At 43.8% G+C, this 25,367-nt stretch overlaps 1 protein-coding gene across 1 annotated transcript in view; it reads right to left on the bottom strand.

Moving 5' to 3' along the window:
- LOC120065328 (testis-expressed protein 264 homolog) overlaps positions 1–25,367 on the bottom strand; it is an 86,563-nt gene that overhangs the window by 47,145 nt on the left and 14,051 nt on the right. Inside the window, exon 2 of the mRNA XM_039016237.1 lies at positions 11,787–12,008. Coding sequence (XP_038872165.1) covers positions 11,787–12,008 — 222 coding nt within the window. The remainder of the gene's footprint in view (positions 1–11,786; positions 12,009–25,367) is intronic.

Here is a 25,367-nt window from a genome sequence, read left to right as displayed (position 1 = left end):
TTCCTTGATCCACCTCTACGCAGACGACACCATTCTGTATACATCTGGCCCTTCTTTGGACACTGTGCTAACAAACCTCCAAACGAGCTTCAATGCCATACAACACTCCTTCCATGGCTTCCAACTGCTCTTAAACGCTAGTAAAACTAAATGCATGCTCTTCAACCGATCGCTGCCTGCACCCACCCGCCCGACTAGCATCACTATTCTGGACGTTCTGACTTAAAATATGTGGACAACTACAAATACCTAGGTGTCTGGTTAGACTGTAAACTCTCTTTCCAGATCCATATTAAACATCTCAATCCAAAATGAAATCTAGAATCGGCTTCCTATTTCGCAACAAAGCCTTCTTCACTCACGCTGCCAAACATACCCTCGTAAGACTGACTATCCTACCGATCCTCGACTTTGGCAATGTCATTTACAAAATAGCCTCCAACACTCTACTCAGCAAACTGGATGCAGTCTATCACAGTGCCATCCGTTTTGTGACCATAGCCCCATATACCACCTACCACTGCAACCTGTATGCTCTCGTCGGCTGGCCCTCGCTACATATTCGTCGCCAGACCCACTGGCTCCAGGTCATCCATAAGTCTCTGCTAGGTAAAGCTCTGCCTTATCTCAGCTCACTGGTCACCATAACAACACCCACCTCTAGCACGCGCTCTAGCAGTTATATCTCACTGGTCATCCCCAAAGCCAACACCTGCTTTGGCCACCTTTCCTTCCAGTTCTCTGCTGCCAATGACTGGAACGAATTGCAAAAATCGCTGAATTTGGAGACTTATATCTCCCTCACTAACTTTAAGCATCAGCTATCTGTGCAGCTTACTGATCGCTGCAGCTGTACACAGCCCATCTGTAAACAGCCCATCCAACTACCTACCTCATCCCCATATTGTTTTGTTTTTTGCACATTTATCACTCCAGTGTTAATTTGCTAAATTGTAATTACTTCGCTACTATGGCCTATTTACTGCCTTACACCATTTGCACACTGTATATAGACTTTTCTATTGTGTTATTGACTGTACGTTTGTTTATTCCATGTGTAACTCTGTGTTGTTGTTTGTGTCACACTGCTTTGCTTTATCTTGGCCAGGTCGCAGTTGTAAATGAGAACTTGTTCTAAACTGGCCTACCTGGTTAAATAAAGGTGAAATAAAAAAATAAAAAATAAAAAAAGACACAACTCCACTGAGCAGTGGGCAACGTGCCTATTGAAAAGAGAGCTTACGTACAAGTACCATCTTAAAAGAGCGTCTCCACAGAGCTTTTCAATTGTCATCGAATCAAATATTATTTGTCACATGCTTAATAAATAACAGGTGTAGACTAACAGTGACATGCTTACTTCCGGGTCCTTTACCAACAATGCAGAGTTGAAGATAAAGATTACAAACCAACAAATAAAATAACATGGCTATATACAGGGAATAGCAGTACCGAGTTGATGTGCAGGAGTATGAGGCAGGCTACAGCCCAGCCAGCCCATCACACCCACTTGGAGTTTGCTGACAGATTGTGAATAGGAATATTGAACGGCAGATCATAATGAAATAGCCTGTAAATAGACAGCGATAAGAGACATTGGCTATGTTCAAATCTCCCTACTATCAGACCACTTACAATGCCTAGCCAAGACATTACTTCATTCTGAGTAGTATGCTAGTGTGTGGACATTCCAACAGAGAAAATGTTATTGTGCGGACAGAAAATGAGGTGTAAGGTTCAACAGATGTGGCCATTGTATATAAGGCCTGGCCTAGGCGTTGCACTGGACTGGTGGACTTGTCTGCTTCCTTCCACTGTTAAGAGTCTGCACTGGAAGTACACTCCTGGGAGAGAGACCTGATGTCTAACAATAAACCCCTAATGCTGGAAGATGACATCATTAATAATGGATAATCATATTAACATCACTGGGGGATGGATGGGCCACGCTAGGCCTCGGCATGGCACAACCTCTGGCTGTTGCTGCGTGCACACACACAGCGCAGTCATACCTCAATCCCCAAGTCCCCAGACACTCAGCACTTTTTACAGTTGTGATGGAAGCCAGTGGAGGGTAACAGGGCACGCACACACACACACACAGACACACAGACACACACACACACACAGTGGAGGGTTACAGAGGGCAGGGGAGCCATCAAAGATGAAGAAGATCACATAAGAGCAGGACCGCACATGACCCAGTGGTACACTGTCACACACTCAGCAAAAAAATAAACGGCCCTTTTTCAGGACGCTGTCTTTCAAAGATAATTTGTAAAAATCCAAATAACTTCACAGATCTTCATTGTAAAGGGTTTACACACTGCTTCCAATGCTTGTTCAATGAACCATAAACAATTAATGAACATGCACCTGTGCAACGGTCGTTAAGACACTAACAGTTTACAGACGGTAGGCAATTAATGTCACAGTTATGAAAACTTAGGATACTAAAGGCCTTTCTTGTTGTCATTGCAGGCAACCTCAACGCTGTGCTTTACAGGGAAGACATCCTCCTCCCTCACCAGTCTCAACGTCAACAGTAAAGAGGCGACTCCGGGATGCTGGCCTTCTAGGCAGAGTTGAAAAGAAAAAGCCATATCTCAAACTGGCCAATTAAAATAAAATATTAAAATGGGCAAAATAACACAGACACTGGACACAGGAACTCTGGCTAGAAGGCCAGCATCCCGGAGTCGCCTCTTCACAGTTGATGTTGAGACTGGTGTTTTGCGGGTACTGTTTTATGAAGCTGCCAGTTGAGGACTTGTGAGGCATCTGTTTCTCAAACTAGACACACTAATGTACTTGTCCTCTTGCTCAAATGTGCACTGGGGCCTCCCACTCCTCTTTTGATTCTGGATAGAGACAGTTTGCAATGTTCTGTGAAGGGAGTAGTACACAGCGTTGTACCAGATCTTCAGTTTCTTGGCAATTTCTCACATTTCTCAAAACAAGAATAGACTGAAGAGTTTCAGAAGGAAGGTCTTTGTTTCTGGCCATTTTGAGCCTGTAATTGAACCCACAAATGCTGACGCTCCAGATACTCAACAAGTCTAAAGAAGGCTAGTTGTAATGCTTCTTTAAATTGCTACCCATCCCGGATCCGGGTTTTCTGTCATTAAAAACCCTGACTAGCATAGCCTAGCCTAGCGCCAGAGGGTAATCATAAAATATAATTTCATGAAATCACACGTGGAGTATTGCAAAACACAGCTTAGCCTTTCCTTAATCCATCTGTCGTCTCAGATTTTGAAATGATGCTTTACAGCGAAAGCAATACATGCATTTGTGTAAATGTATCGATCGCTCAACAAAACAATAAGAACAGCTAGCGTCAGGTAACTCGGTAACAACATCCAGCAAAGCAATCAAATGGATCGTTTACCTTAGTTGATTTTCGGTTGGTTTCACTCACGAGACTCCCAGTTAGACAGCAAATGTTCCTTTTGTTCCATAAAGATATGTTTCACATCCAAATAACTCCGTTTGTTTGTTGCGTCATGACCCAGGAATTCACAGGAAAAAGCGTTCGCGACAACGGCGAAAAAAATTCCAAATGATATCCATAATGTCCACATAAACATGCCAACCGTTGTTTCTGATCCAACTTCATTGTGTTTTTCACAAATCTATTCGATAATAAATCAACCGGCACAGTTGGCTTCTCACTAAGGCGAGAGAAACAATGGCTACCTTTTCAGATTTACGCATGATTCACCCGGAGAGCCCCCACCTGTCCACTTGCTCAATTTGCTCTTACAAGCTCATCCTTCAAAATAAAGGCCTGAAACTACGTCTAAAAGCTGTTGACACCTTAGGGAAGACATAGAAAAAGAGGTCTTATGGATGAGACTTCACATATGCAATAGGAAGGCTTTCGAACACAGAGCTCTCAAAATTAGTGCCACTTCCTGCTTGAAATTTTCTCAGGTTTTCACCTGCAATAAAAGTTCTGTTTAACTCACAGATAAAATTCTTACAGTTTCGGAAACTTCAGAGTGTTTTCTATCCTAATCTGACTATTATATGCATATTCTAGTTTCGGGGGATGAGAAATAGGCAGTTTAAAATGGGTACGCATATTTTGCCATATGTTTCAATTGCGCCCCCTATCAAGAAGAAGTTAATCAGCACCACAGTTTTCAGCTGTTATAACATAATTGAAAAAGGGTTTTCTTATGATCAATTAGCCTTTTAAAATGATAAACTTGGATTAGCTAACACAATGTGCCATTGGAACACAGGAGTGATGGTTGCTGATAATGTGCCTCTGTACGCCAATGTAGATATTCCATAAACAATCTGCCGTTTCCAGCTACAATAGTCATTTACAACATTAACAAATGTCTACACATTTATTTCTTATCAATTTGAAGTTATTGTAATGGACAAAAAAATGTGCTTCTCTTTCAATAAGTGACCCCAAACTTTTGAACAGTAGTGTATATTTGTAGCAAACAGAGCGAGCAGTGGCACAAATGAGAGCCAGGAGTGTACAACCAGCACTTGCTCCTCATCATCTCCCTACAGTGGCACGCATCAGTTCTATTTCAGATGGCGTCAACATCATTTACTTTTAATGCATTATGGAGTAGAATGTATTTTTTAAAAGTCACCAGAAGTTACCTTTTCAGTCATTCGACAAACAAAATCTCCTCCAGGTCATGCACCTAAACCCCCCGCTACCTTTGCCACTGCTGCTGAAAGAAATCCTAGGGGAAACACTGCGCACACACACACCACACAGACAGAGGAGCTAAAAACAGACAGGTGGTCAGCGTAACGGCGGCAGAATGAGAGATGGTCGTGACTCGTGGCAGTGTGGATATTGGATTGGGCCCAGGGTGCATAGATTTGATATGGAGGAGAATGTAATAAGTACAGAGGGTGCTGGGCTGCTTTCTGTGACAGGCTGTGATCTTACATATGGGAGTAGTTTAAAAAAAGGGGCTATATCAGCCAAGGGGCTATATCAGCTAAGTGGCTAATGCAAACAGCCAGTCACTATGAATTGAGTGAGGATGATGCTACCAAGCGGGGTCATCAACTCTGTGTGTGTGTGTGTGTGTGTGTGTGTGTGTGTGTGTGTGTGTGTGTGTGTGTGTGTTACCTGCGTGTTTACGTGGCATGGTCATAATCTAGAAGAAAAAGAAACGCACACCTATTAAAACCTCTTGAAGCTAGGGGGCAGAACTTTTATGTTTGGAAAAATAACGTTCCCAATGTAAGCTGCCTATTTCTCAGGTCTAGATACTAGAATATGCATATAATTGACAGAGTAGGATAGAAAACACTCTAAAGTTTCCAAAACTGTCAAAATATTGTCTGTGAGTATAACAGAACTGATTTTGCAGGCAAAAACCTGAGGAAATCCAACCCGGAAGTGACTCTTATTTTGAAAAATCACTGTTCCATTGCCTGCCTTTCGTCCATTTAAAGGGATATCAACCAGATTCCTTTTCTAATGGCTTCCCCCGGGTGTGAACAGTCTTTAGACATAGTTTCAAGCTTTTATTCCAAAAAATGAGCGAGATTTACCAAAACGCGTCAGTGGATAGATGGAGGTCCTTACATTAGTTCATGCGCTCGACACTGGTTGCTCGACATTTTCTTTCTCTCCAGTATTGAATAGTTTACACTCCGGTTGAAATATTATCGATTATTGATGTTAAAAACAACCTGAGGATTGATTATTAAAAACGTTCGACATGTTTCTACGAACTTTACGGATACTTTTTGGAATTTCCGTCAAGCCTTGATGACCTGCCTAAGGCTGTGGAATTCTGAACATAACGCGCCAAACAAATTGAGTTTTTTTTATATAAAAACAATCTTTATCGAACAAAAGGAACATTTATTGTGTAACTGGAAGTCTCGTGAGTGCAAACATCCGAAGATCATCAAAGGTAAGCGATTAATTTGATTGCTTTTCTGGCTTTCGTGACCAATATACATTGCTGCTAGGTGTTCTTAATGTTTTGTCTAGTGATCGCTAAACTCACACAAACGCTTGGATTGCTTTCGCTGTAAAGCATATTTTCAAAATCTGACATGATAGGTGGATTAACTTCTTCTGGCTGCAAGCCCGAGGTCGGTACACTTATGACAACAGCCAGCTCAAGTGCAGGGCGCGAAATTCAATATTTTTTTTTTTTTTTTTTAATATTTAACTTTCACACATTAACAAGTCCAATACAGCATTTGAAAGATAAACATCTTGTGAATCTAGCCAACATGTCCGATTTTTAAAATGTTTTACAGCGAAAACACCACGTATATTTATGTTAGCTCACCACCAAATACAAAAAAGGACAGACATTTTTCACAGCACAGGTAGCATGCACAAAACCAACCTAACTAACCAAGAACCAACCAAACTAACCAAGAAACAACTTCATCAGATGACAGTCTTATAACATGTTATTCAAAAAATCTATGTTTTGTTCGAAAAATTTGCATATTTGAGCTATAAATCAGTTTTACATTGCAGCTACCATCACAGCTACCGTCAGAAATGGCACCGAAGCAGCCAGATTAATTACAGACACCAACGTCAAATACCTAAATACTCATCATAAAACATTTCTGAAAAATACATGGTGTACAGCAAATGAAAGACAGGCATCTTGTGATTCCAGCCAATATTTCCGATTTCTTAAGTGTTTTACAGCGAAAACACAATATAGCATTATATTAGCTTACCACAATAGCCAGAAACACAAGCCATTCCCCAGCAGCAAAAGTTAGCGATCGTAACAAACCAGCAAAAGATATATAATTTTTGACTAACCTTGATAAGCTTCATCAGATGACAGTCCTATAACATCAGGTTATACATACACTTATGTTTTGTTCGAAAATGTGCATATTTAGAGCTAAAATCAGTGGTTATACATTGTGCTAACGTAGCATCTTTTTCCCACAACGTCCGGATATTTTTCTGACACTCACATATTCTGACCAAATAACTATTCATAAACATAACTAAAAAATACATGTTGTATAGGAAATGATAGATATACTAGTTCTTAATGCAATCGCCGTGTTAGAATTCTAAAAACAACTTCATTACGATATGCAGTTTACGTTATGGCGAGAGCGTGCCCAAAACCTGGGCGCAATCGACAGATATATGAAATAACATCATAAAATGGGTCCTACTTTTGACGATCTTCCATCAGAATGTTGTACAAGGGGTCCTTTGTCCAGAACAATCGTTGTTTGGATTTAGAATGTCCTCTTCTCCAGTCAATTAGCATGGAAAGCTAGCAAAGTGGCGCGAAGCTCTCCTTCCTGAACAAAGGCACACAACGCAACACGCCTAACGTCCCGAAAAAAATTCAATAATCTAATAAAACTATATTGAAAAAACATACTTTACGATGATATTGTCACATGTATCAAATAAAATCAAAGCCGGAGATATTAGTCGTCTATAACGACAGCTGTACAGAAGGCAAAACCAGGTCCCTTCACGCGCTCTCCAGAAAACAGGAAACTGGTGACACGTCATACAAAGAGCTTTTATTCGACCCCAGATCAAGTTATACACTCCATTTCTTCTCTCACTGCCTGTCGACATCTAGTGGAAGACGTATGAAGTGCATGTATACTGATATATATCAAGGACATTTATAGGCAGGCCCTAGAACAGAGCATCGATTTCAGATTTTCCACTTCCTGTCAGGAAGTTTGCTGCAAAATTAGTTCTGTTTTACTCACAGATATAATTCAAACGGTTTTAGAAACTAGAGAGTGTTTTCTATCCAATAGTAATAATAATATGCATATTGTACGAGCAAGAATTGAGTACGAGGCCGTTTGAAATGGGCACCTTTTATCCGGCTACTCAATACTGCCCCTGCAGCCCAAACAGGTTAACAACAAGCTAAGCTGTGTTTTGCTATATTGCACTTGTGATTTCATGAATATAAATATTTTTTGCAATTTTTTTGAATTTGGCGCTCTGCAATTCAGCGGTTGTTTACGAAAATGATCCCGCTAAAGGGATCCGTGCGTCAAGAAGTTAAGTGAGGTGCTGGCTAGCGGAGTGGAAAACTTGAAAATAAAAGGAGAGCCGCACACTCTAGGAGCTCAGATGCAAAAATGTAATGTCCAACATTTCAACAGCCAAGCTGTCTTCATCAGGGTATGATCAAACACTGCGGTATGACTCGTTTATATAGTGTCAAAAGACACAGGTGTCTGTAATCATGGCCAAGTGTGGCCTAATATCATTGGTTAATTATCAAATATTAAAATGGCATACAAAGAACAGCATACAAAAAAAACAAATGGATAGCATACGATCGTAGATTCATTTTAGACTACACAAGCTTACAAACAATTATAATGGCAAAGTCACAATAATCACAAGAATGGCTTCAGATCAAAGTCTACGTTGAGACCGAAGGGAGCAAGGGTCTTTAAATTAAAGATCCAGGCAGCCTCTCGTTTTAACAATACATTATCAAGGTCACCCCCTCTCCTAGGGAGGGTGACATGTTCGATGCCAATATAACGCAGAGACGAAATCGAGTGGTTTGCTTCCAAAAAGTGGGCCGCAACTGGGTAAGTCAAGTTTTTGCACCTAATGGTTCTACGATGCTCTGAGATACGTACTTTTAATTCGCGCTTTGTGGCATGTGGCATGGTCAAACCCCACAGGGCATTATATGTTGCAGTGTTGTTAACTACACATTCATTACTCATGAATAAAACATTAGCAGCACTAGTGTTTCACTCCATGCCCATTCTCCCCCTCCAGTAGTTGATGTTCACTCACTACATTGTGTTTTGATTCATTGCCATGAGGATCCCCTTGCATCTTGAACAAAATTAAAAAGCTAACAAAGTGTGCGTGAAGAAGCACACAGAACATCAGTGGTTGGCCACACAATACGCTCTGCCACTTGACATCAAATTACTCACGTGTAGATTTATGCAGATATAGTTCATATTATGATTCAGAATCAAGGTCAAATTGTTTCCATGGATAATCCATCAAATAAAATGTATGTAACAAGGTTTTTATGCAACGTTTGGTTTTCAAGAGGCTCTTAAAAATATAACTTTGAATATTGTAGCATATCACCGGTAAAGAAAGATAAATAAGAGAAAAGGCAGAACACTTGAATTAAACTAATCATGTCCGGCTTTATTTTTTTTAAGAGAAAAAGGTGCGAGTGCATAACCAAAAAAAACTATGGGAGATTCTTATTATCTTGCTCTCCTCTTACAACCACGACCAGATACAAAATGAACTTGCTACACAGCATCTCTCAGGGATGAAAGTAGGGTACAGAGAGTCAGTGGAGACAGAAAAGCTGTCTTTCATAATGATGTTTCACCACAGCTTCTGCTGAGTAAGTCCACACAGATTCTATAACACCTAAGTGGAAATCAATGGGTATAACTGAATGCTGTTTTCTTATCATGACACATTTTATATGATAAGGTTAAGGACTGAGGGTAAGAAAATCAAATCATGCTTTTATGAGAAGTCATTCTGGTAGGGTCTAGGGAGTCTACTGACACCGAATTTGTCTGAAAGAACAGCATGCGTATTCTTTCAACTCATTCACACACACAGAGAGAGAAACAGAGAGAGATGCTCCCTATGCAACTGGGAGGATAACTCCCCAGAGATCTGACCAAGAGAGACCACATACATTCAGGGTCTGATACAGCTCACATAGTGAATCACTGTGTTTAAAATGAGAGGGGGAGGACAGATACAAAATGCCTTCAGAAGAAAAGCAGTAAGGAGAGACACTGTGCAAGCATGATGGATAGGAATGTTAAATACCCAAATAAACATGAAAGCGAATTCCATTCTCTCACCAACATTTTTAGGCCTAGTTCATGAGGTGGATAGGAAACATTTATAATTAAAAAATGTCACAATAAGTGAATACACTGTAGGAATCTGTCTTCCTTAGACCGCCACTGCAAACACCCACTGTCGATAGGGGTTATAAATGGACATGAACTCATTAATCAAAATGAGTTTCGCACACAATACACACACCAACTACTACTGTATAGCCTAGATTTTTCTGCTTCCCTCAACGTTTTCCAACACTCAGAGCTCACCTTTCACCCAGTCAGTAGAACAACAAATTCAATATTTCAAAAAAAAACAGTAAAAGACTGGTTTAGCACTAAAACTGGGAACTGTACCATGACTCATAGACAGATGATTAAATAGACAGCAATCATATGTGACCCGTTTCAGGAAGCTAGGTGTATGTCGCTTGTCACTACTTCACTGGAGAGGCATTTGAAGGTTTTCTGGCAGAAATGCCTTCTGGAACATGTGAACTTTCATGTGCCTTAATAACAAACTTGTATGCCATCTGTAAATACAAATAAAATGGTTAAATTACGAGCCTAGTTGGTTTAGCCACGGGAAGAAAGACTAGCCCGCTAGCCATGATTGGATGAGATAATGGATGGGCTGGACATGCCACGTAGCATGCTTCTGTCTATAACATGAGCTGCTCAGTATGTGTAGATAACCCTTGCTACCACAGCTTTTTTGAAAGATATAGTGGCCATTGAGAACTGTAAAAGTGTTGCTACTGCTCTCAACAACATTGCTTCCCTGAATTAAGCAGGCGCTATCGACAAAGATCAGTGGGAAAGACTACTTTCTGGAGGACGATCGTGCCATGCTGACTCTCTCGGACTCTGAAAATAAAATCAGACGATGAGGAAATCCCTGATTTAAGTAAAAACATTTTCATTGAAACAGACATTGTAGTCTTCTGATGGCAGTGATGGGGAAGAAACGGCGATCAACAGTATTGTTGTCAAGGAAGAAGTTGACAGAGTTTGGAACGATGCTGAATGGGTGTAGACAAAGAAGAACTCTCCAGTTGGTGTAACAAAACATTAAGGGGCTACTTTTGCAAAAGTGGGGTTACATGTTTATCAACATCCAAACCAGATTTACTTTCCCATTGTTCCACAGTCTGTACTTTTATCCAATGTAAAAAACACAATTTCAAATTTTGCAACATAACTCTGAAAAGAGTTGATCGGTCACATATTTGAGACATCCCCAGCCTCATAAAGTACCAATGCCAGGAGCTAAAGATGAATAGTAATTTGTAAATCCCCAAGACAGAAGGCAGATGGGGTATAGGTCTAGGAGGTAGAGAGGCAACTGGCACAAGACTGTATCGGACGGTTACGATTGTTTAAGCCCTGAAGCTGGGAACCATGCAATGAAAGACAAAACTTAATGTTCCTTAGATGTAACGAAAATCATTTGTCAGAGTCCAAAGCAACTTATACAGATGGGTCAAGTGCCACTGAGTGACGCTGGCCAGACTTTAGCAGCGTCAGGCCCAGGGCAGATGGCATCGCCAGCCAGGGAATGTGGCAGGGGAGGCAGACATTCACTTGCGTGCACACGCACACACACACGTTGCTACACCATGGGTTGGCTGCCCATGGTGATGCCACCTGTACCAGAATGCTACCTAATTAACCCTTGAGAAACCCACAGCTCAGACTCCGCAATGACTCACTTTCCCAGCCGCCCCAGGCCTGCTGCTGTACTGGGTCAGTGGATACAAGGGAGGGATGGGGAGTGTTGGGTTAGAGGCTGGAGTAAACATGGAGGACTTGGCCTAGGGAATGGATGGTTCTTAGGGTACAGGACAGGACAGCATAGATAAGGATGGATAGGGACGAATAGAGGAGACCATGGATAAAGGGGTGAGAGGCGGAGGAGAAAACAGAAGGCAGTCAGTCATACTGTATATTATTACCTTGATGTAGCTCTCCAGCTGGGGGTAGACTCTCTGCACCCCAAAGAAGATTGACAGGGGCGTCCTGTGGGGAAAGGAGGCGCTGACCACGTGAGTGACCTCTGGGAAGCTGAAGACCCGGAAACCAAACTTCTCATAGAGCTGTTGGAGCTCCTCACTGGGCCTAGTATCGCCCTCACTCAGGACACTACCCACAGCACAGCGACACTTCTCTCCTATCACCTAGAGAAAAAGGAAAGAAGGACGGAAGGGAGGGAGAGAGAGAGTCTTGTCAGCAAAAGGTTAAATCTCACTGAGGCGGAAATGAACAATCTGATGTGACAACAGTCTGTTTGCATTTAATGTGATTGCTTTAGTTTCTATTGGGCTGTTGCCTATTTGTGGTGTTTATACAGCAATCACGTATCATGATATTTTTTTTAGGGGTGAATCAGCTTAATATTGCGGAAAGATTGTTGCTTCCATCAATGTAATTGTCTGCATCATTTCCAATCCCCCATATCTTTTTTTGGTAAATATATATATCCATATACACATATATACATACACATACCTATATAGTCATATGTACTTTTTTTTAGAATATACCTTTATTATTCCCCGCAAACCCTACCACCCTCCCTCCAATTGGAATAAACTAATAAACAATAACACTTAGGCTTCTACCTTCAGTTTAAACATATTATACACATTTTACAGACACAATCTATTTTACAATAGTTATATTTTGTTTGTTTTTAGTCCTTCCTCTATTTCTGAAGTCCGTCCAGTTTGATTTCTATTTCTAACTGTGCCATTTCACAACATTTCTGAACCAATATACATTTTACAAACCCTGTATGTTTTACATTGGTTCTTGTTATTAGTCCCACCCTTCAGCTCCATTCAACCCCACCCATCTATCTCTTAACACCCTCCATTTTGGATTTCTATTTGCCATATATTTTTCAACTGTGCTGTGATGCTCCACAAAAGTACTGAACCTTTCTATTCTCATAGCTTCTACAGATTGTACATTAAAAATAAACATTTTTGCTAAAATAATTATTATATTATTGATTGATTGACTATAGCTTTTCAAATCACCCAGTACTGCTATCTGCAGCTTTAGTTCTACAGCAATCATGTATCATGATGCTAGTATTCCTTCACATCAGATTATTCTAAAAACAATCTGAAAATGTGTCAATATGTTTGTCCTCAGCCTCAACCGTGGAACAATTTCCAAATTGACCTCCCTCGCTTCCGACTCGCTCTATCGCTGTTGTTCTGTCCCTCCACCTTTCTCTCATTACAGTCACTCAGAGAGCCTGTAATTATACATGCAAACTGCCTCCATGGATGAGAAGAATGCCTCCTCTCTTTCTTTCTCCCTCCCTCAACAACCCCCTGAAGCCTGCCGCAGCAATTAAGGACTGCAAAACCACTATTGTTGTAAACACTGCCTTTATCTAAACCCACCTTTATCTATGCCCATCAAAATCTACAAGTTCCCCCCCCCCCAAAAAAAAATTGTCCACTGTCTGAAAAATAGCCAACCAATTTCACAGACAGACGGTTCCTTCAGTCTCCCAAAATGTCCACCTTCTAACAAACGGATGAGTCACAAAGAAGAGACAGAATATAGGCTGGCAGAAAACAGCTTAACAAACCATGTGAAAGGAAAACTAATTTTACTCAAATAAATGGAAAACAATTTTTACACAAATAAATAAATACAATGAACGACAAGTTTTAGAATCCAGCACAGTTGTCAGGCAATGTTAAGAGCAAGGCTCTTGTTAGGCTCTAAGACACTGATTGCTACATTTGGCTGCTCAGTTGTGCTTGGTGGTTCTCTCTCCAATCTGGGGATCGAATCGTCCATTAAATGGTAGAAAAAGAGGAGCCACTTAATGCAAATTAAGACTCATGGGACATCCAAAATGACCTCCGGATTGTGTACAAACCAATGGCCAATCAAACGGCTGACTTCTCACCAATTTTCCTATCCTAAGTCCCAGCAGGTGTAGAGAGGACAGGACAGGGGTTATCCTAAGTCCCAGCAGGTGTAGAGAGGACAGGACAGGGGTTATCCTAAGTCCCAGCAGGTGTAGAGAGGACAGGACAGGGGTTATCCTAAGTCCCAGCAGGTGTAGAGAGGACAGGACAGGGGTTATCCTAAGTCCCAGCAGGTGTAGAGAGGACAGGACAGGGGTTGCATTCGGAACGTTCTTATTGCTTTTCCTCGATATGATGAACGCCGACTGAAGGCCAGGCCTAATCGCCTAACATCAGTGCCCGACCTCATGAAAGTTTGGGGCTGAATGGAAGCAAGTCCCCACAGCAATGCTCCAACATCTAGTGGAAAGCCTTCCTAGAAGAGTGGGGGCTGTTATAGCAGCAAATGGGAAACCAACAATAACACATTATTGCCCATGATTAAGAATGAGATGCTGGACGAGCACATGTCCACATACTTTTGGTAATGTACTGTACTTCCATTCATTTTTTCAACTGGTAACGGGGGACCTCCAGATGAGTCTTATGAGGCCTGTGGACAACCTAGAGCAAAACAACCGACATGTACACCATCGTGGTCAGAGAGTCTCATCTTTCCATAGAGGGGTCATAATAGTTTGTAGGCCAAACCGTTCGGACGCTTCAGACGATTTTGTGAGAAGACCGATTTTCGGGATGCCTCATGGTCTGACAAACACCGCTCTAGCACTGTCACCTTTCTGCGCAGATGTGACATCGGCGATGCTGTGGATTGAGACTTATACTTTCTGTGGATTTTTTATTATTATGCTAATTAGATGTCCGCAGGGGCGTGGACATCAACTCTAGGGGGTTAACCGTTAGGCTACCTGCTTGCCAACTCCTCTCCGTACATATCCCTTCACAACTAGCCAGGGAAAAGGCCTCTGGGAATTCCCTGTCTCCTTGCAATCTCCATCGTTCAAGGCCGACCAACACACTGCTACGTGAAGCGTGAGGAAGGAGATATGAAGACCATGAGTCCATGAGTCCATTCTCTGTATGTCAGTTTATCCCCAGGGTGAGTTAGCTACTGTAACTCCAGAACAGTTAGTTACTGTAGAGTAGGGTTGTTGGAGTTGAGAACCCCTGATTTGGCTCAGTGTCTCCAGGGGGAAAAGTTGTGGTGGAGGGCGGGGGGAATTTGTTTGTTTTAGATTTTTTTCTATTGCAATTTCTTTGGATATACTGTATCCATTATAATGATCATGATAAATGAATTTGTCTGGTTCAGAGAAGCTGTCAGTCAGTCTCTTCACATTCATATGCATGGCACGGTGGCCAAAAAAACCTGCAACATTGTTACACAGGTCAGACAGCAAGGTTTAGACAAACCACAACTGTTGCAAACCAAATGCTAGCTCAGTAGTATAGGGAAATATGGTCTAGATGCTTTTTTCCAGGGGAGATGTAGTTCATCACCGATCCTCCACCAAATTTCACAGTGGGTGCGAGACCTGGAGAGGGCTACAAGCCACAGTGTCTCGCACCCACTGTGAAATTTGGTGGAGGATCGGTGATGATCTGGGGGTGCTTCAGTAAGGCTGGAATCGGGCAGATTTGTCTGTGTGAAGGACACATGACTCAAGCCACGTACAAGGTTGTCCTGGAAGAAAATTGATTTTTGTTAATTTGACCAGTTGTCATTTTCTGCAAAAAAATGCTCTAAATGACAATATTTTTATTTGGAATTTGGGAGAAATGTTGTCAGTAGTTAATAGAATAAAATAAAAATGTTCATTTTACCCAAACACATACAGTGATGGAAAAAAGTATTTGATCCCCTGCTGATTTTGTACGTTTGCCCACTGACAAAGAAATTATCAGTCTATAATTTTAATGGTAGGTTTATTTGAACAGTGAGAGACAGAATAACAACAAAAAAATCCAGAATGAGATGGCAACAACAACTGCCCGAGTTACACCAGGAACGCACAATCCCTCCATCAGTGCTCAGACTGTCCGCAATAGGCTGAGAGAGGCTGGACTGAGGGCTTGTAGGCCTGTTGTAAGGCAGGTCCTCACCTGACATCACCGGCAACAACGGGGCACAAACCCACCATCGCTGGACCAGACAGGACTGACAAAAAGTGCTCTTCACTGACGAGTGGCGGATTTATCTCACCAGGGGTGATGGAACTTGCAAGTGCCTTGGTGGAAGAGTGGGGTAACATCTCACAGAAAGAACTGGCAAATCTGGTGCAGTCCATGAGGAGGAGATGCACTGCCGAACTTAATGCAGCTGGTGGCTACACCAGATACTGACTGTTACTTTGGATTTTGACACCCCTTTTTTCACGGTCACATTATTCCATTTCTGTTAGTCACATGTCTGTGGAACTTGTTCAGTTTTTGTCTCAGTTGTTGAATTGTTATGTTCATACAAATATTTACAAATGTTAAGTTTGCTCAAAATAAACACAGTTGACAGTGAGAAGACGTTTCTTTTTTTGCTGAGTTTATGTCTACAGGCAGCCAACCCTGAATTGCTAGTGATGGCTGTTTAGCAGTCTGATGGCCTTGAGATAAAAGCTGTTTTCAGTCTCTCGGTCCCAGCTTTGATGCACCTGTACTGACCTCGCCTTCTCCATTATAGCGGAGTGAACAGGCAGTGGCTCGGATGGTTGATGTCCTTGATGATCTTTTTGGCTTTCCTATGGCATCGGTTGCTGCAGATGTCCAGGAAGTTTGCCCCCAGTAATGTGTTGGACAGACCGCACCACCCTCTGGAGAGCTTTGTGGTTGTGGGCGGTGCAGTTGCCATACCAGGCGGTGATACAGCCCGACAGGATGCTCTCAATTGTGCATCTGTAAAAGTTTGTGATGGTTTTAGGTGTTAAGTCAAACTTCTTTAGCCTCCTGAGGTTGAAGAGGCGCTGTTGCCTTCTTCACCACACTGTCTGTGTGGGTGGACCATTTCAGTTTGTCAGTGATGTGTACACCAAGGTACTTCAAATTTATTTCAATCAATCAAATGTATTTATAAAGCCCTTCTTACATCAGCTGATGTCACAAAGTGCTGTATAGAAACCCAGCCTAAAACCCCAAACAGCATGCAATGCAGGTGTAGAAGCACCTGCTTTCCACCTTCTCCACTGTGGTCCCGTCGATGTGGATAAGGGGGTGCTCCCTCTGCTGTTTCCTGAAGTCCACAATCATCTCCTTTGTTTTTTTGACGTTGAGTGAGAGGTTATTTTCCTGGCACCACACTCCCAGAGCCGTCACCTCCTCCCTGTAGGCTGTCTCATCGTTGTTGGTAATCAAGCCTACTACTGTTGTGTCGTCTGCCAACTTGATGATTGAGTTGGAGGCATGCTTGGCCACGCAGTCAGGGGTGAACAGGGAATACAGGTCGGGGCTGAGCATGTACGCTTGTGGGGCCCCAGTGTTGAGGATCAGCAAAGAAGAGGTGTTGTTTCCTACCTTCACCACCTGGGGGCGACCTGTCAGGAAGTCCAGGACCCAGTTGCAAAGGGCAGGGTTCAAACCCAGGGCATCGAGATTGATGATGAGCTTGGAGGGTACTATGGTGTTGAATGCTGAGCTATAGTCAATGAACAGCATTCTTACATAGGTATGCCTCTTGTCCAGATGGGACAGGGCAGTGTGGTGGCGATTGCATCGTCTGTGGATCTATTGGGGCGGTAAGCCAATTGAAGAGGGTCTAGGGTGGCAGGTAAGGTGGAGGTGATATGATCCTTGACTAGTCTCTCAAAGCACTTCATGATGAGAGTTGAGTGCTACGGGGCGATAGTCATTTACTTCAAACACACACAACTACAAAAGTTTGCGGTCACTGAGAAATGTCCTTGATTTTGAAAGAGAAGCAGATTTTCTGTCCATTAAAATAACATCAAATTATTCAGAAACACACAGGGGAGTGATGGTTGCTGATATTGAGCCTCTGTACGCCTGTAAGGCTCTCCAGAGGGTAGTGAGGTCTGCACAACGCATCTCCAGGGGCAAACTACCTGCCCTCCAGGACACCTACACCACCCGATGTCACAGGAAGGCCATAAAGATCATCAAGGACAACAACCACCCGAGCCACTGCCTGTTCACCCCGCTATCATCCAGAAGGCGAGGTCAGTACAGGTGCATCAAAGCTGGCACCGAGAGACTGAAAAACAGCTTCTATCTCAAGGCCATCAGACTGTTAAACAGCCATCAATAACATTGAGTGGCTGCTGCCAACATACTGACTCAAATCTCTAGCCACTTTAATAATTAATTAAAACAATGCCACTTTATATAATGTTTACATACCCTACATTACTCATCTCATATGTATATACTGTACTCTATACCATCTACTGCATCTTGCCTATGCCGTTCGGCCATCGCTCATCCATATATTTATATGTACATATTCTTATTCATTCCTTTACACTTGTGTGTATAAGGTAGTTGTTGTGAAATTGTTAGATTACTTGTTAGATATTACTGCATGGTCGGAACTAGAAGCACAAACATTTCGCTACATTCGCATTAACATCTGCTAACCATGTGTATGTGACCAATAACATTGGATTTGAAAATAATATGCTGTGATAACTGCACTGTCGTTTTGATTTCGTAGTGAAAAAAACATTGTTTTTCAGTTAGGGATTTTTCTTAATGTTAAGGATCCCAATTTTGTTTACATGATTTAACGTTTAAACGTTCAGACCCCTACTCCTTGATATCAACCAATCGGCATCCAGAATCCAAACAACCAGTTTTATAATAAACGACATATCGCCATCCCTCTCTCGCTCTAGTAATCTTGACTGAGTCTGAGAGGTCTCCTTTAACACTGGCAGCTGAAGTAGAGTACCAATCACCTTGCCTCAGGGAGACAACGCTCTTTCCTCACTCAAGCCATAACCTACTACACAGCACTGAAAAGTAGGCTACTGGTAAAACCCTTCAGATTCACCACACCCCAGACTCTTGACTCAACCGGTATTGGCACCAACATCGATCCCATCTCGTTTCTCTTCAAAGTATTGCATCGCAATCAAAAGGCAGCTGTCTACTGCCTACCTATCTCCAAAAGGCACGTACCTTCCCAGGTTGTATTTTACCAGAAGATAGCTTAACTGAAAATGGAATCCCATTTGATACCTGATTCAAAGGCAGCATCATTTGTGGATTGAGACAGACCCACCATCATCTACTCTCCATCTTTGGTTCCTGCTGACACTCACCCCCCACGCCCATTTCAGCCTGTGGAGTGTCAGCAGCAGAAGGGCCAGTGTCTCTCCGCATGGCTGTGGATGGCTCCTGTGACTAAAGTGTGTGGTTAACAAGCAGTTTCATCACTGCAGCTCTGTCTCTGCTAACCCACAGTAGCACTACACAAAGGCCTGGGACACACGCAGGGCTAGCTAGCGCCTGGGTCTCCCGCCACGATGAGACGGGACAACTACCGCCACATGGTGCCATCCGAGACCAGAATCGCAGAAATCTGGACTGACCCAAGGAGAGATGCAAGAGGAGAGAAGAGAGGGAGGGAGGGATGGAGGAGGCAGTGAGAGAAGGGGTGGTGATAACAGCAGAGTCCATACAGAGACGCTCTTCATCAGCCAGTGACAGCCCAGGGCCCAAATGAGTCCCACTGTCCACTAACACTGCTCTAATTAATGATCACTGTCAGCAGGGCTGGGGAGAGGAACATACACTGCTGTACAGTAGACTACACTTAACCCAGTCTGTCAGCAGGGCTGAGGAGAGGAACATACACTGCTGTACAGTAGACTACACTTAACCCAGTCTGTCAGCAGGGCTGAGGAGAGGAACATACACTGCTGTACAGTAGACTACACCTAGCCCAGTCTGTCAGCACAGGCCTGGAGAGAGGAACCTACACCTAACCCAGTCTGTCAGCACAGGGCTGGAGAGAGGAACCTACACCTAACCCAGTCTGTCAGCACAGGGCTGGAGAGAGGAACCTACACCTAACCCAGTCTGTCAGCACAGGGCTGGAGAGAGGAACCTACACCTAACCCAGTCTGTCAGCACAGGGCTGGAGAGAGGAACCTACACCTAACCCAGTCTGTCAGCACAGGGCTGGAGAGAGGAACCTACACCTAACCCAGTCTGTCAGCACAGGGCTGGAGAGAGGAACCTACACCTAACCCAGTCTGTCAGCACAGGGCTGGAGAGAGGAACCTACACCTAACCCAGTCAGTCAGCACAGGGCTGGAGAGAGGAACCTACACCTAACCCAGTCTGTCAGCACAGGGCTGGAGAGAGGAACCTACACCTAACCCAGTCAGTCAGCACAGGGCTGGAGAGAGGAACCTACACCTAACCCAGTCTGTCAGCACAGGGCTGGAGAGAGGAACCTACACCTAACCCAGTCAGTCAGCACAGGGCTGGAGAGAGGAACCTACACCTAACCCAGTCTGTCAGCACAGGGCTGGAGAGAGGAACCTACACCTAACCCAGTCTGTCAGCACAGGCCTGGAGAGAGGAACCTACACCTAACCCAGTCTGTCAGCACAGGGCTGGAGAGAGGAACCTACACTTAACCCAGTCAGTCAGCACAGGGCTGGAGAGAGGAACCTACACCTAACCCAGTCTGTCAGCACAGGGCTGGAGAGAGGAACCTACACCTAACCCAGTCTGTCAGCACAGGGCTGGAGAGAGGAACCTACACCTAACCCAGTCTGTCAGCACAGGGCTGGAGAGAGGAACCTACACCTAACCCAGTCTGTCAGCACAGGGGTGGCGAGAAGAACCTACACCTAACCCAGTCTGTCAGCACAGGGCTGGAGAGAGGAACCTACACCTAACCCAGTCCCCATACAGATCTGGGACCAGACTAGACAACACATAGGCTATCACACCCTCATACCCAATAGGAAGTCTCCACCAGGGAAGATGGATACAGTGAGATAAGAACTTCTACACTAGCTTTCATAAAGAGGGGGAGAAGTGTTCAGTTCAAACTGTCCAGTTGAATTCTATCAAGTAGCCTATAGGCTACTATAAAAATGGTAAGGTCATGACGCACAAGGCATTTCCTGGACATTGTAAAACTGGGTAGAGAGCTCACTCTGATACTCTCAAAATGGTGTAGGACTGAAGAAATAGCCTATAGAGATTGAAAAAACTAACTTTAGTGAGGCCTGGACATTTGATAGGATTTTTGTAGCGATTTTGTTTTTGGTCACAGCGGGGGGCCCCTGTGGATTGGAGCCAACACAAGGTTCACAGCGAGACACGCTGGACAAAGAGGCGCAGCTACAAATCCTGCTGCTCAGCCCTCTGGGAGATTGATGGACTTCAAAAACAACTTTGAACGCAGTCCCATGTATTCTTCATTTCACATCCACTTAGGAAGCACCTCTCACTCTCTCCTCTTCCCCTCCCTCCCTCTACTCTTCCTCTCTTTTCTCCTCTCCTCCTCCCCTTTCTTCTCTCCTCTCCCCTTCTCATCAACTCTCTGTCTCTTCTCCAGCACACCCCTCCTGGTGCGCTAGCCTTTTCATGTTCGGGCCATGCTCAGACTGGTGCTAAAATACTAATAAATTGGTCTCAGGGAGCCACTTGGGACTGTGCTCTGTGAGGGCTTTTGATAAATCGTGGCATCAAGATGAATGGGGGCATTCTGGGGCTGGGTAGTGGGGTGTTCAGGGAGTGGAGTAAGGTGGTCAGGGGGTGGGGCTGGAGCAGTCAAGGACCTTGAAGATAGGGCTGAATGTTCCGTCTCTCAGAGGGTCACCTCCACCAGTGTTTCGCTCCAGCCCTTTCTCTAGTGTTTAAGTTTGATCTGTCAATCATCACAAACAAAGAGCCCCACATCCTGCAATGTACTGCAACCCTGTTGTGGAGGAGTGACTGTCACAACATAATATGGACAGGACTCACAAATGAACAGACAGATTTGTCATCTCATGCCCCACTCTCACTCCGAGTGCACCCCACTTTGACAATCCCTATGTCACAAGACCTCCAACCCTGACCCTGAGAGATCAGCAACCTTATCTCAAAATGGAGCATAGTCTCAAATCAAATGTTATTTGTCACATGCCTCGTAAACAACAGGTTTGGACTAACAGTTAAATGCTTACTTAGGAGTCCTTCCCAACAATGCAGAGAGAAAGAAAATAGAGAAACACTAGAAAAGAAAATGCAATGTTCATGTCGTCTCCATTTGCTCATCTGGGACACCTCTCAGATGTCAGCGAGAGAGCTAAGTTTATTAGGATCCCCATTAGCTACTGCACATACAAACCCTGTGCTTAAACTAATAACACACAAATTATTGTATTTTTGTTGTCTATTGAATACATCATTTAAACATTCACAGTGTAGATTGGAAAAAGTATGTGAACCCCTAGGCTAATGACTTTTCCAAAAGCTAATTGGAGTCAGGAGTCAGCTAACCTGGAGTCCAATCAATGAGACGAGTTTGGAGATGTTAGTTAGAGCTGCCTTGCCCTATAAAAAACACTCACAAAATTTGAGTTTGCTATTCACAAGAAGCGTTGCCTGATGTGAACCATGCCTCGAACAAAAGAGATCTCAGAAGATTAAGATTTGTTGACTTGCATAAAGCTGGAAGGGGTTACAAAAGTATCTATAAAAGCCTTGATGTTCTTCAGTAAGACAAATTGTCTATAAATAGAGACAGTTCAGCACTGTTGCTACTCTCCCCAAGAGTGGCAGTCCTGCAAAGATGACTGCAAGAGCACAGTGCAAAATGCTCAATGAGGTTAAGAAGAATCCTAGAGTGTCAGCTAAAGACTTACAGAAATCTCTGGAACATGCTAACATCTCTGTTGATGAGTCTACGATACGTAAAACAAGATTGGTGTTCATGGGAGGACACCACAGAAGAAGCCACTGTTGTCCAAAAACAACCTTGCTGCACGTCTGAAGTTTGCAAAAGTGCACCTGGATGTTCCACAGCGCTACTGAAAAATATTCTGTGGACAGATGAAACTACAGCTGAGTTGTTTGGAAGCAACACACAACACTATGTGTGGAGAAAAAAATAGCACAGTGCACCAACATCAAAACCTCATCCTAACTGTAAAGTATGGTGGAGGGAGCATGGTTTGGGACTGCTTTGCTACCTCCGGGCCTGGACAGCTTGCTATCATCGACGGAAAAATGAATTCCCAAGTTTATCAAGACATTTTGCAGGAGAATGTTAGGCTATCTGTCCACCAATTGAAGCTCAAAAGAAGTTGGGTGATGCAACAGGACAACGACCCAAAAAACACAGAAGTAAATCAACAACAGAATGGCTTCAACAGAATAAAATACGCCTTCCGGAGTTGCCCAGTCAGAGTCCTGACCTCAACCGGATTGAGATACTGTGGCATGACCTCAAGAGAGCAGTTCACACCAGAAATTCCAAGAATATTGCTGAACTGAAACAGTTTTGTACAGAGGAATGGTCCAAAATTCCTCCTGACCGCTGTGCAGGACTGATCCACAACTACAGACATCTGGCTTTGTTATGGCGGTTTTGGAGCGGTGGCTTCTTCCTTGCTGAGCGGCCTTTCAGGTTATGTCGAAATAGGACTTGTTTTACTGTGGATATAGATACTTTTGTACCTGTTTCCTCCAGCATCTTCAGAAGGACCTTTGCCGTTTTTCACACAAAAGTACCTTCATCTCTAGGAGACAGAACGTGTCTCCTTCCTGAGCGGCATGGCGGCTGCGTGGTCCCATGGTGTTCATACTTGCATACTATTGTTTGTACAGATGAACGTGGTACCTTCAGGCGTTTGGAAATTGCTCCCAAGGATGAACCAGACTGGTGGAGGTCTACACATTTTTTCTGAGGTCTTGGCTGATTTCTTTTGATTTTCCTATGATGTCAAGCAAAGAGGCACTGAGTTTGAAGGTAGGCCTTGATATACACTGCTCAAAAAAATAAAGGGAACACTAAAATAACACATCCTAGATCTGAATGAATGAACTATTCTTATTAAATACTTTTTACTTTACATAGTTGAATGTGCTGACAACAAAATCACACAAAAATTATTAATGGAAATCAAATTTATCAACCCATGGAGGTCTGGATTTGGAGTCACACTCAAAATTAAAGTGGAAAACCACACTACAGGCTGATCAAACTTTGAAGTCAAAATGAGGCTCAGTAGTGTTTGTGGCCTTCACATGCCTGTATGACCTCCCTACAACGCCTGGGCATGCTCCTGATGAGGTGGTGGATGGTCTCCTGAGGGATCTCCCCCCAGACCTGGACTAAAGCATCCGCCAACTCCTGGACAGTCTGTGGTGCAACGTGGCGTTGGTGGATGGAGCGAGACATGATGTCCCAGATGTGCTCAATTGGATTCAGGTCTGGTGAACGGGCGGGCCAGTCCATAGCATCAATGCCTTCCTCTTGCAGGAACTGCTGACACACTCCAGCCACATGAGGTCTAGCATTGTCTTGCATTAGGAGGAACCCAGGGCCAACCGCACCAGCATATGGTCTCACAAGGGGTCTGAGGATATCATCTCGGTACCTAATGGCAGTCAGGCTACCTCTGGCGAGCCCATGGAGGGCTGTGCGGCCCCCCCAAAAAATGCCACCCCACACCATGACTGACCCACCGCCAAACCGGTCATGCTGGAGGATGTTGCAGGCAGCAGAACGTTCTCCACGGCGTCTCCAGACTGTCACATGTGCTCAGTGTGAACCTGCTTTCATCTGTGAAGAGCACAGGGCGCCAGTGGCGAATTTGCCAATCTTGGTGTTCTCTGGCAAATGCCAAACGTCCTGCACGGTGTTGGGCTGTGAGCACAACCCCCACCTGTGGACGTCGGGCCCTCATACCACCCTCATGGAGTCTGTTTCTGACCGTTTGAGCAGACACATGCACATTTGTGGCCTGCTGGAGGTCATTTTGCAGGGCTCTGGCAGTGCTCCTCCTGCTCCTTCTTGCACAAAGGCGGAGGTAGCGGTCCTGCTGCTGGGTTGTTGCCCTCCTACGGCCTCCTCCACGTCTCCTGATGTACTGGCCTGTCTCCTGGTAGCGCCTCCATGCTCTGGACACTACGCTGACAGACACAGCAAACCTTCTTGCCACAGCTCGCATTGATGTGCCATCCTGGATGAGCTGCACTACCTGAGCCACTTGTGTGGGTTGTAGACTCCGTCTCATGCTACCACTAGAGTGAAAGCACCGCCAGCATTCAAAAGTGACCAAAACATCAGCCAGGAAGCATAGGAACTGAGAAGTGGTCTGTGGTCACCACCTGCAGAACCACTCCTTTATTGGGGGTGTCTTGCTAATTGCCTATAATTTCCACCTGTTGTCTATTCCATTTGCACAACAGCATGTGAAATTTATTGTCAATCAGTGTTGCTTCCTAAGTGGACAGTTTGATTTCACAGAAGTGTGATTGACTTGGAGTTACATTGTGTTGTTTAAGTGTTCCCTTTATTTTTTTGAGCAGTGTACATCCACAGGTACACCTCCAGTTGACTCAAATTATGTCAATTAGCCTATCAGAAGCTTCTAAAGCCATGACATCATTTTCTGGAATTTTCCAAGCTGTTTAAAGGCACAGTCAACTTAGTGTATGTAAACTTCTGACCCCCTGGAA

Source organism: Salvelinus namaycush, chromosome 20, assembly GCF_016432855.1.
Source record: "Salvelinus namaycush isolate Seneca chromosome 20, SaNama_1.0, whole genome shotgun sequence".
Classification (NCBI taxonomy): Eukaryota; Metazoa; Chordata; class Actinopteri; order Salmoniformes; family Salmonidae; genus Salvelinus; species Salvelinus namaycush.
The sequence above is the reverse complement of the archived record's forward strand: the minus strand, read 5'-3'. Positions and strand labels throughout refer to the sequence as shown.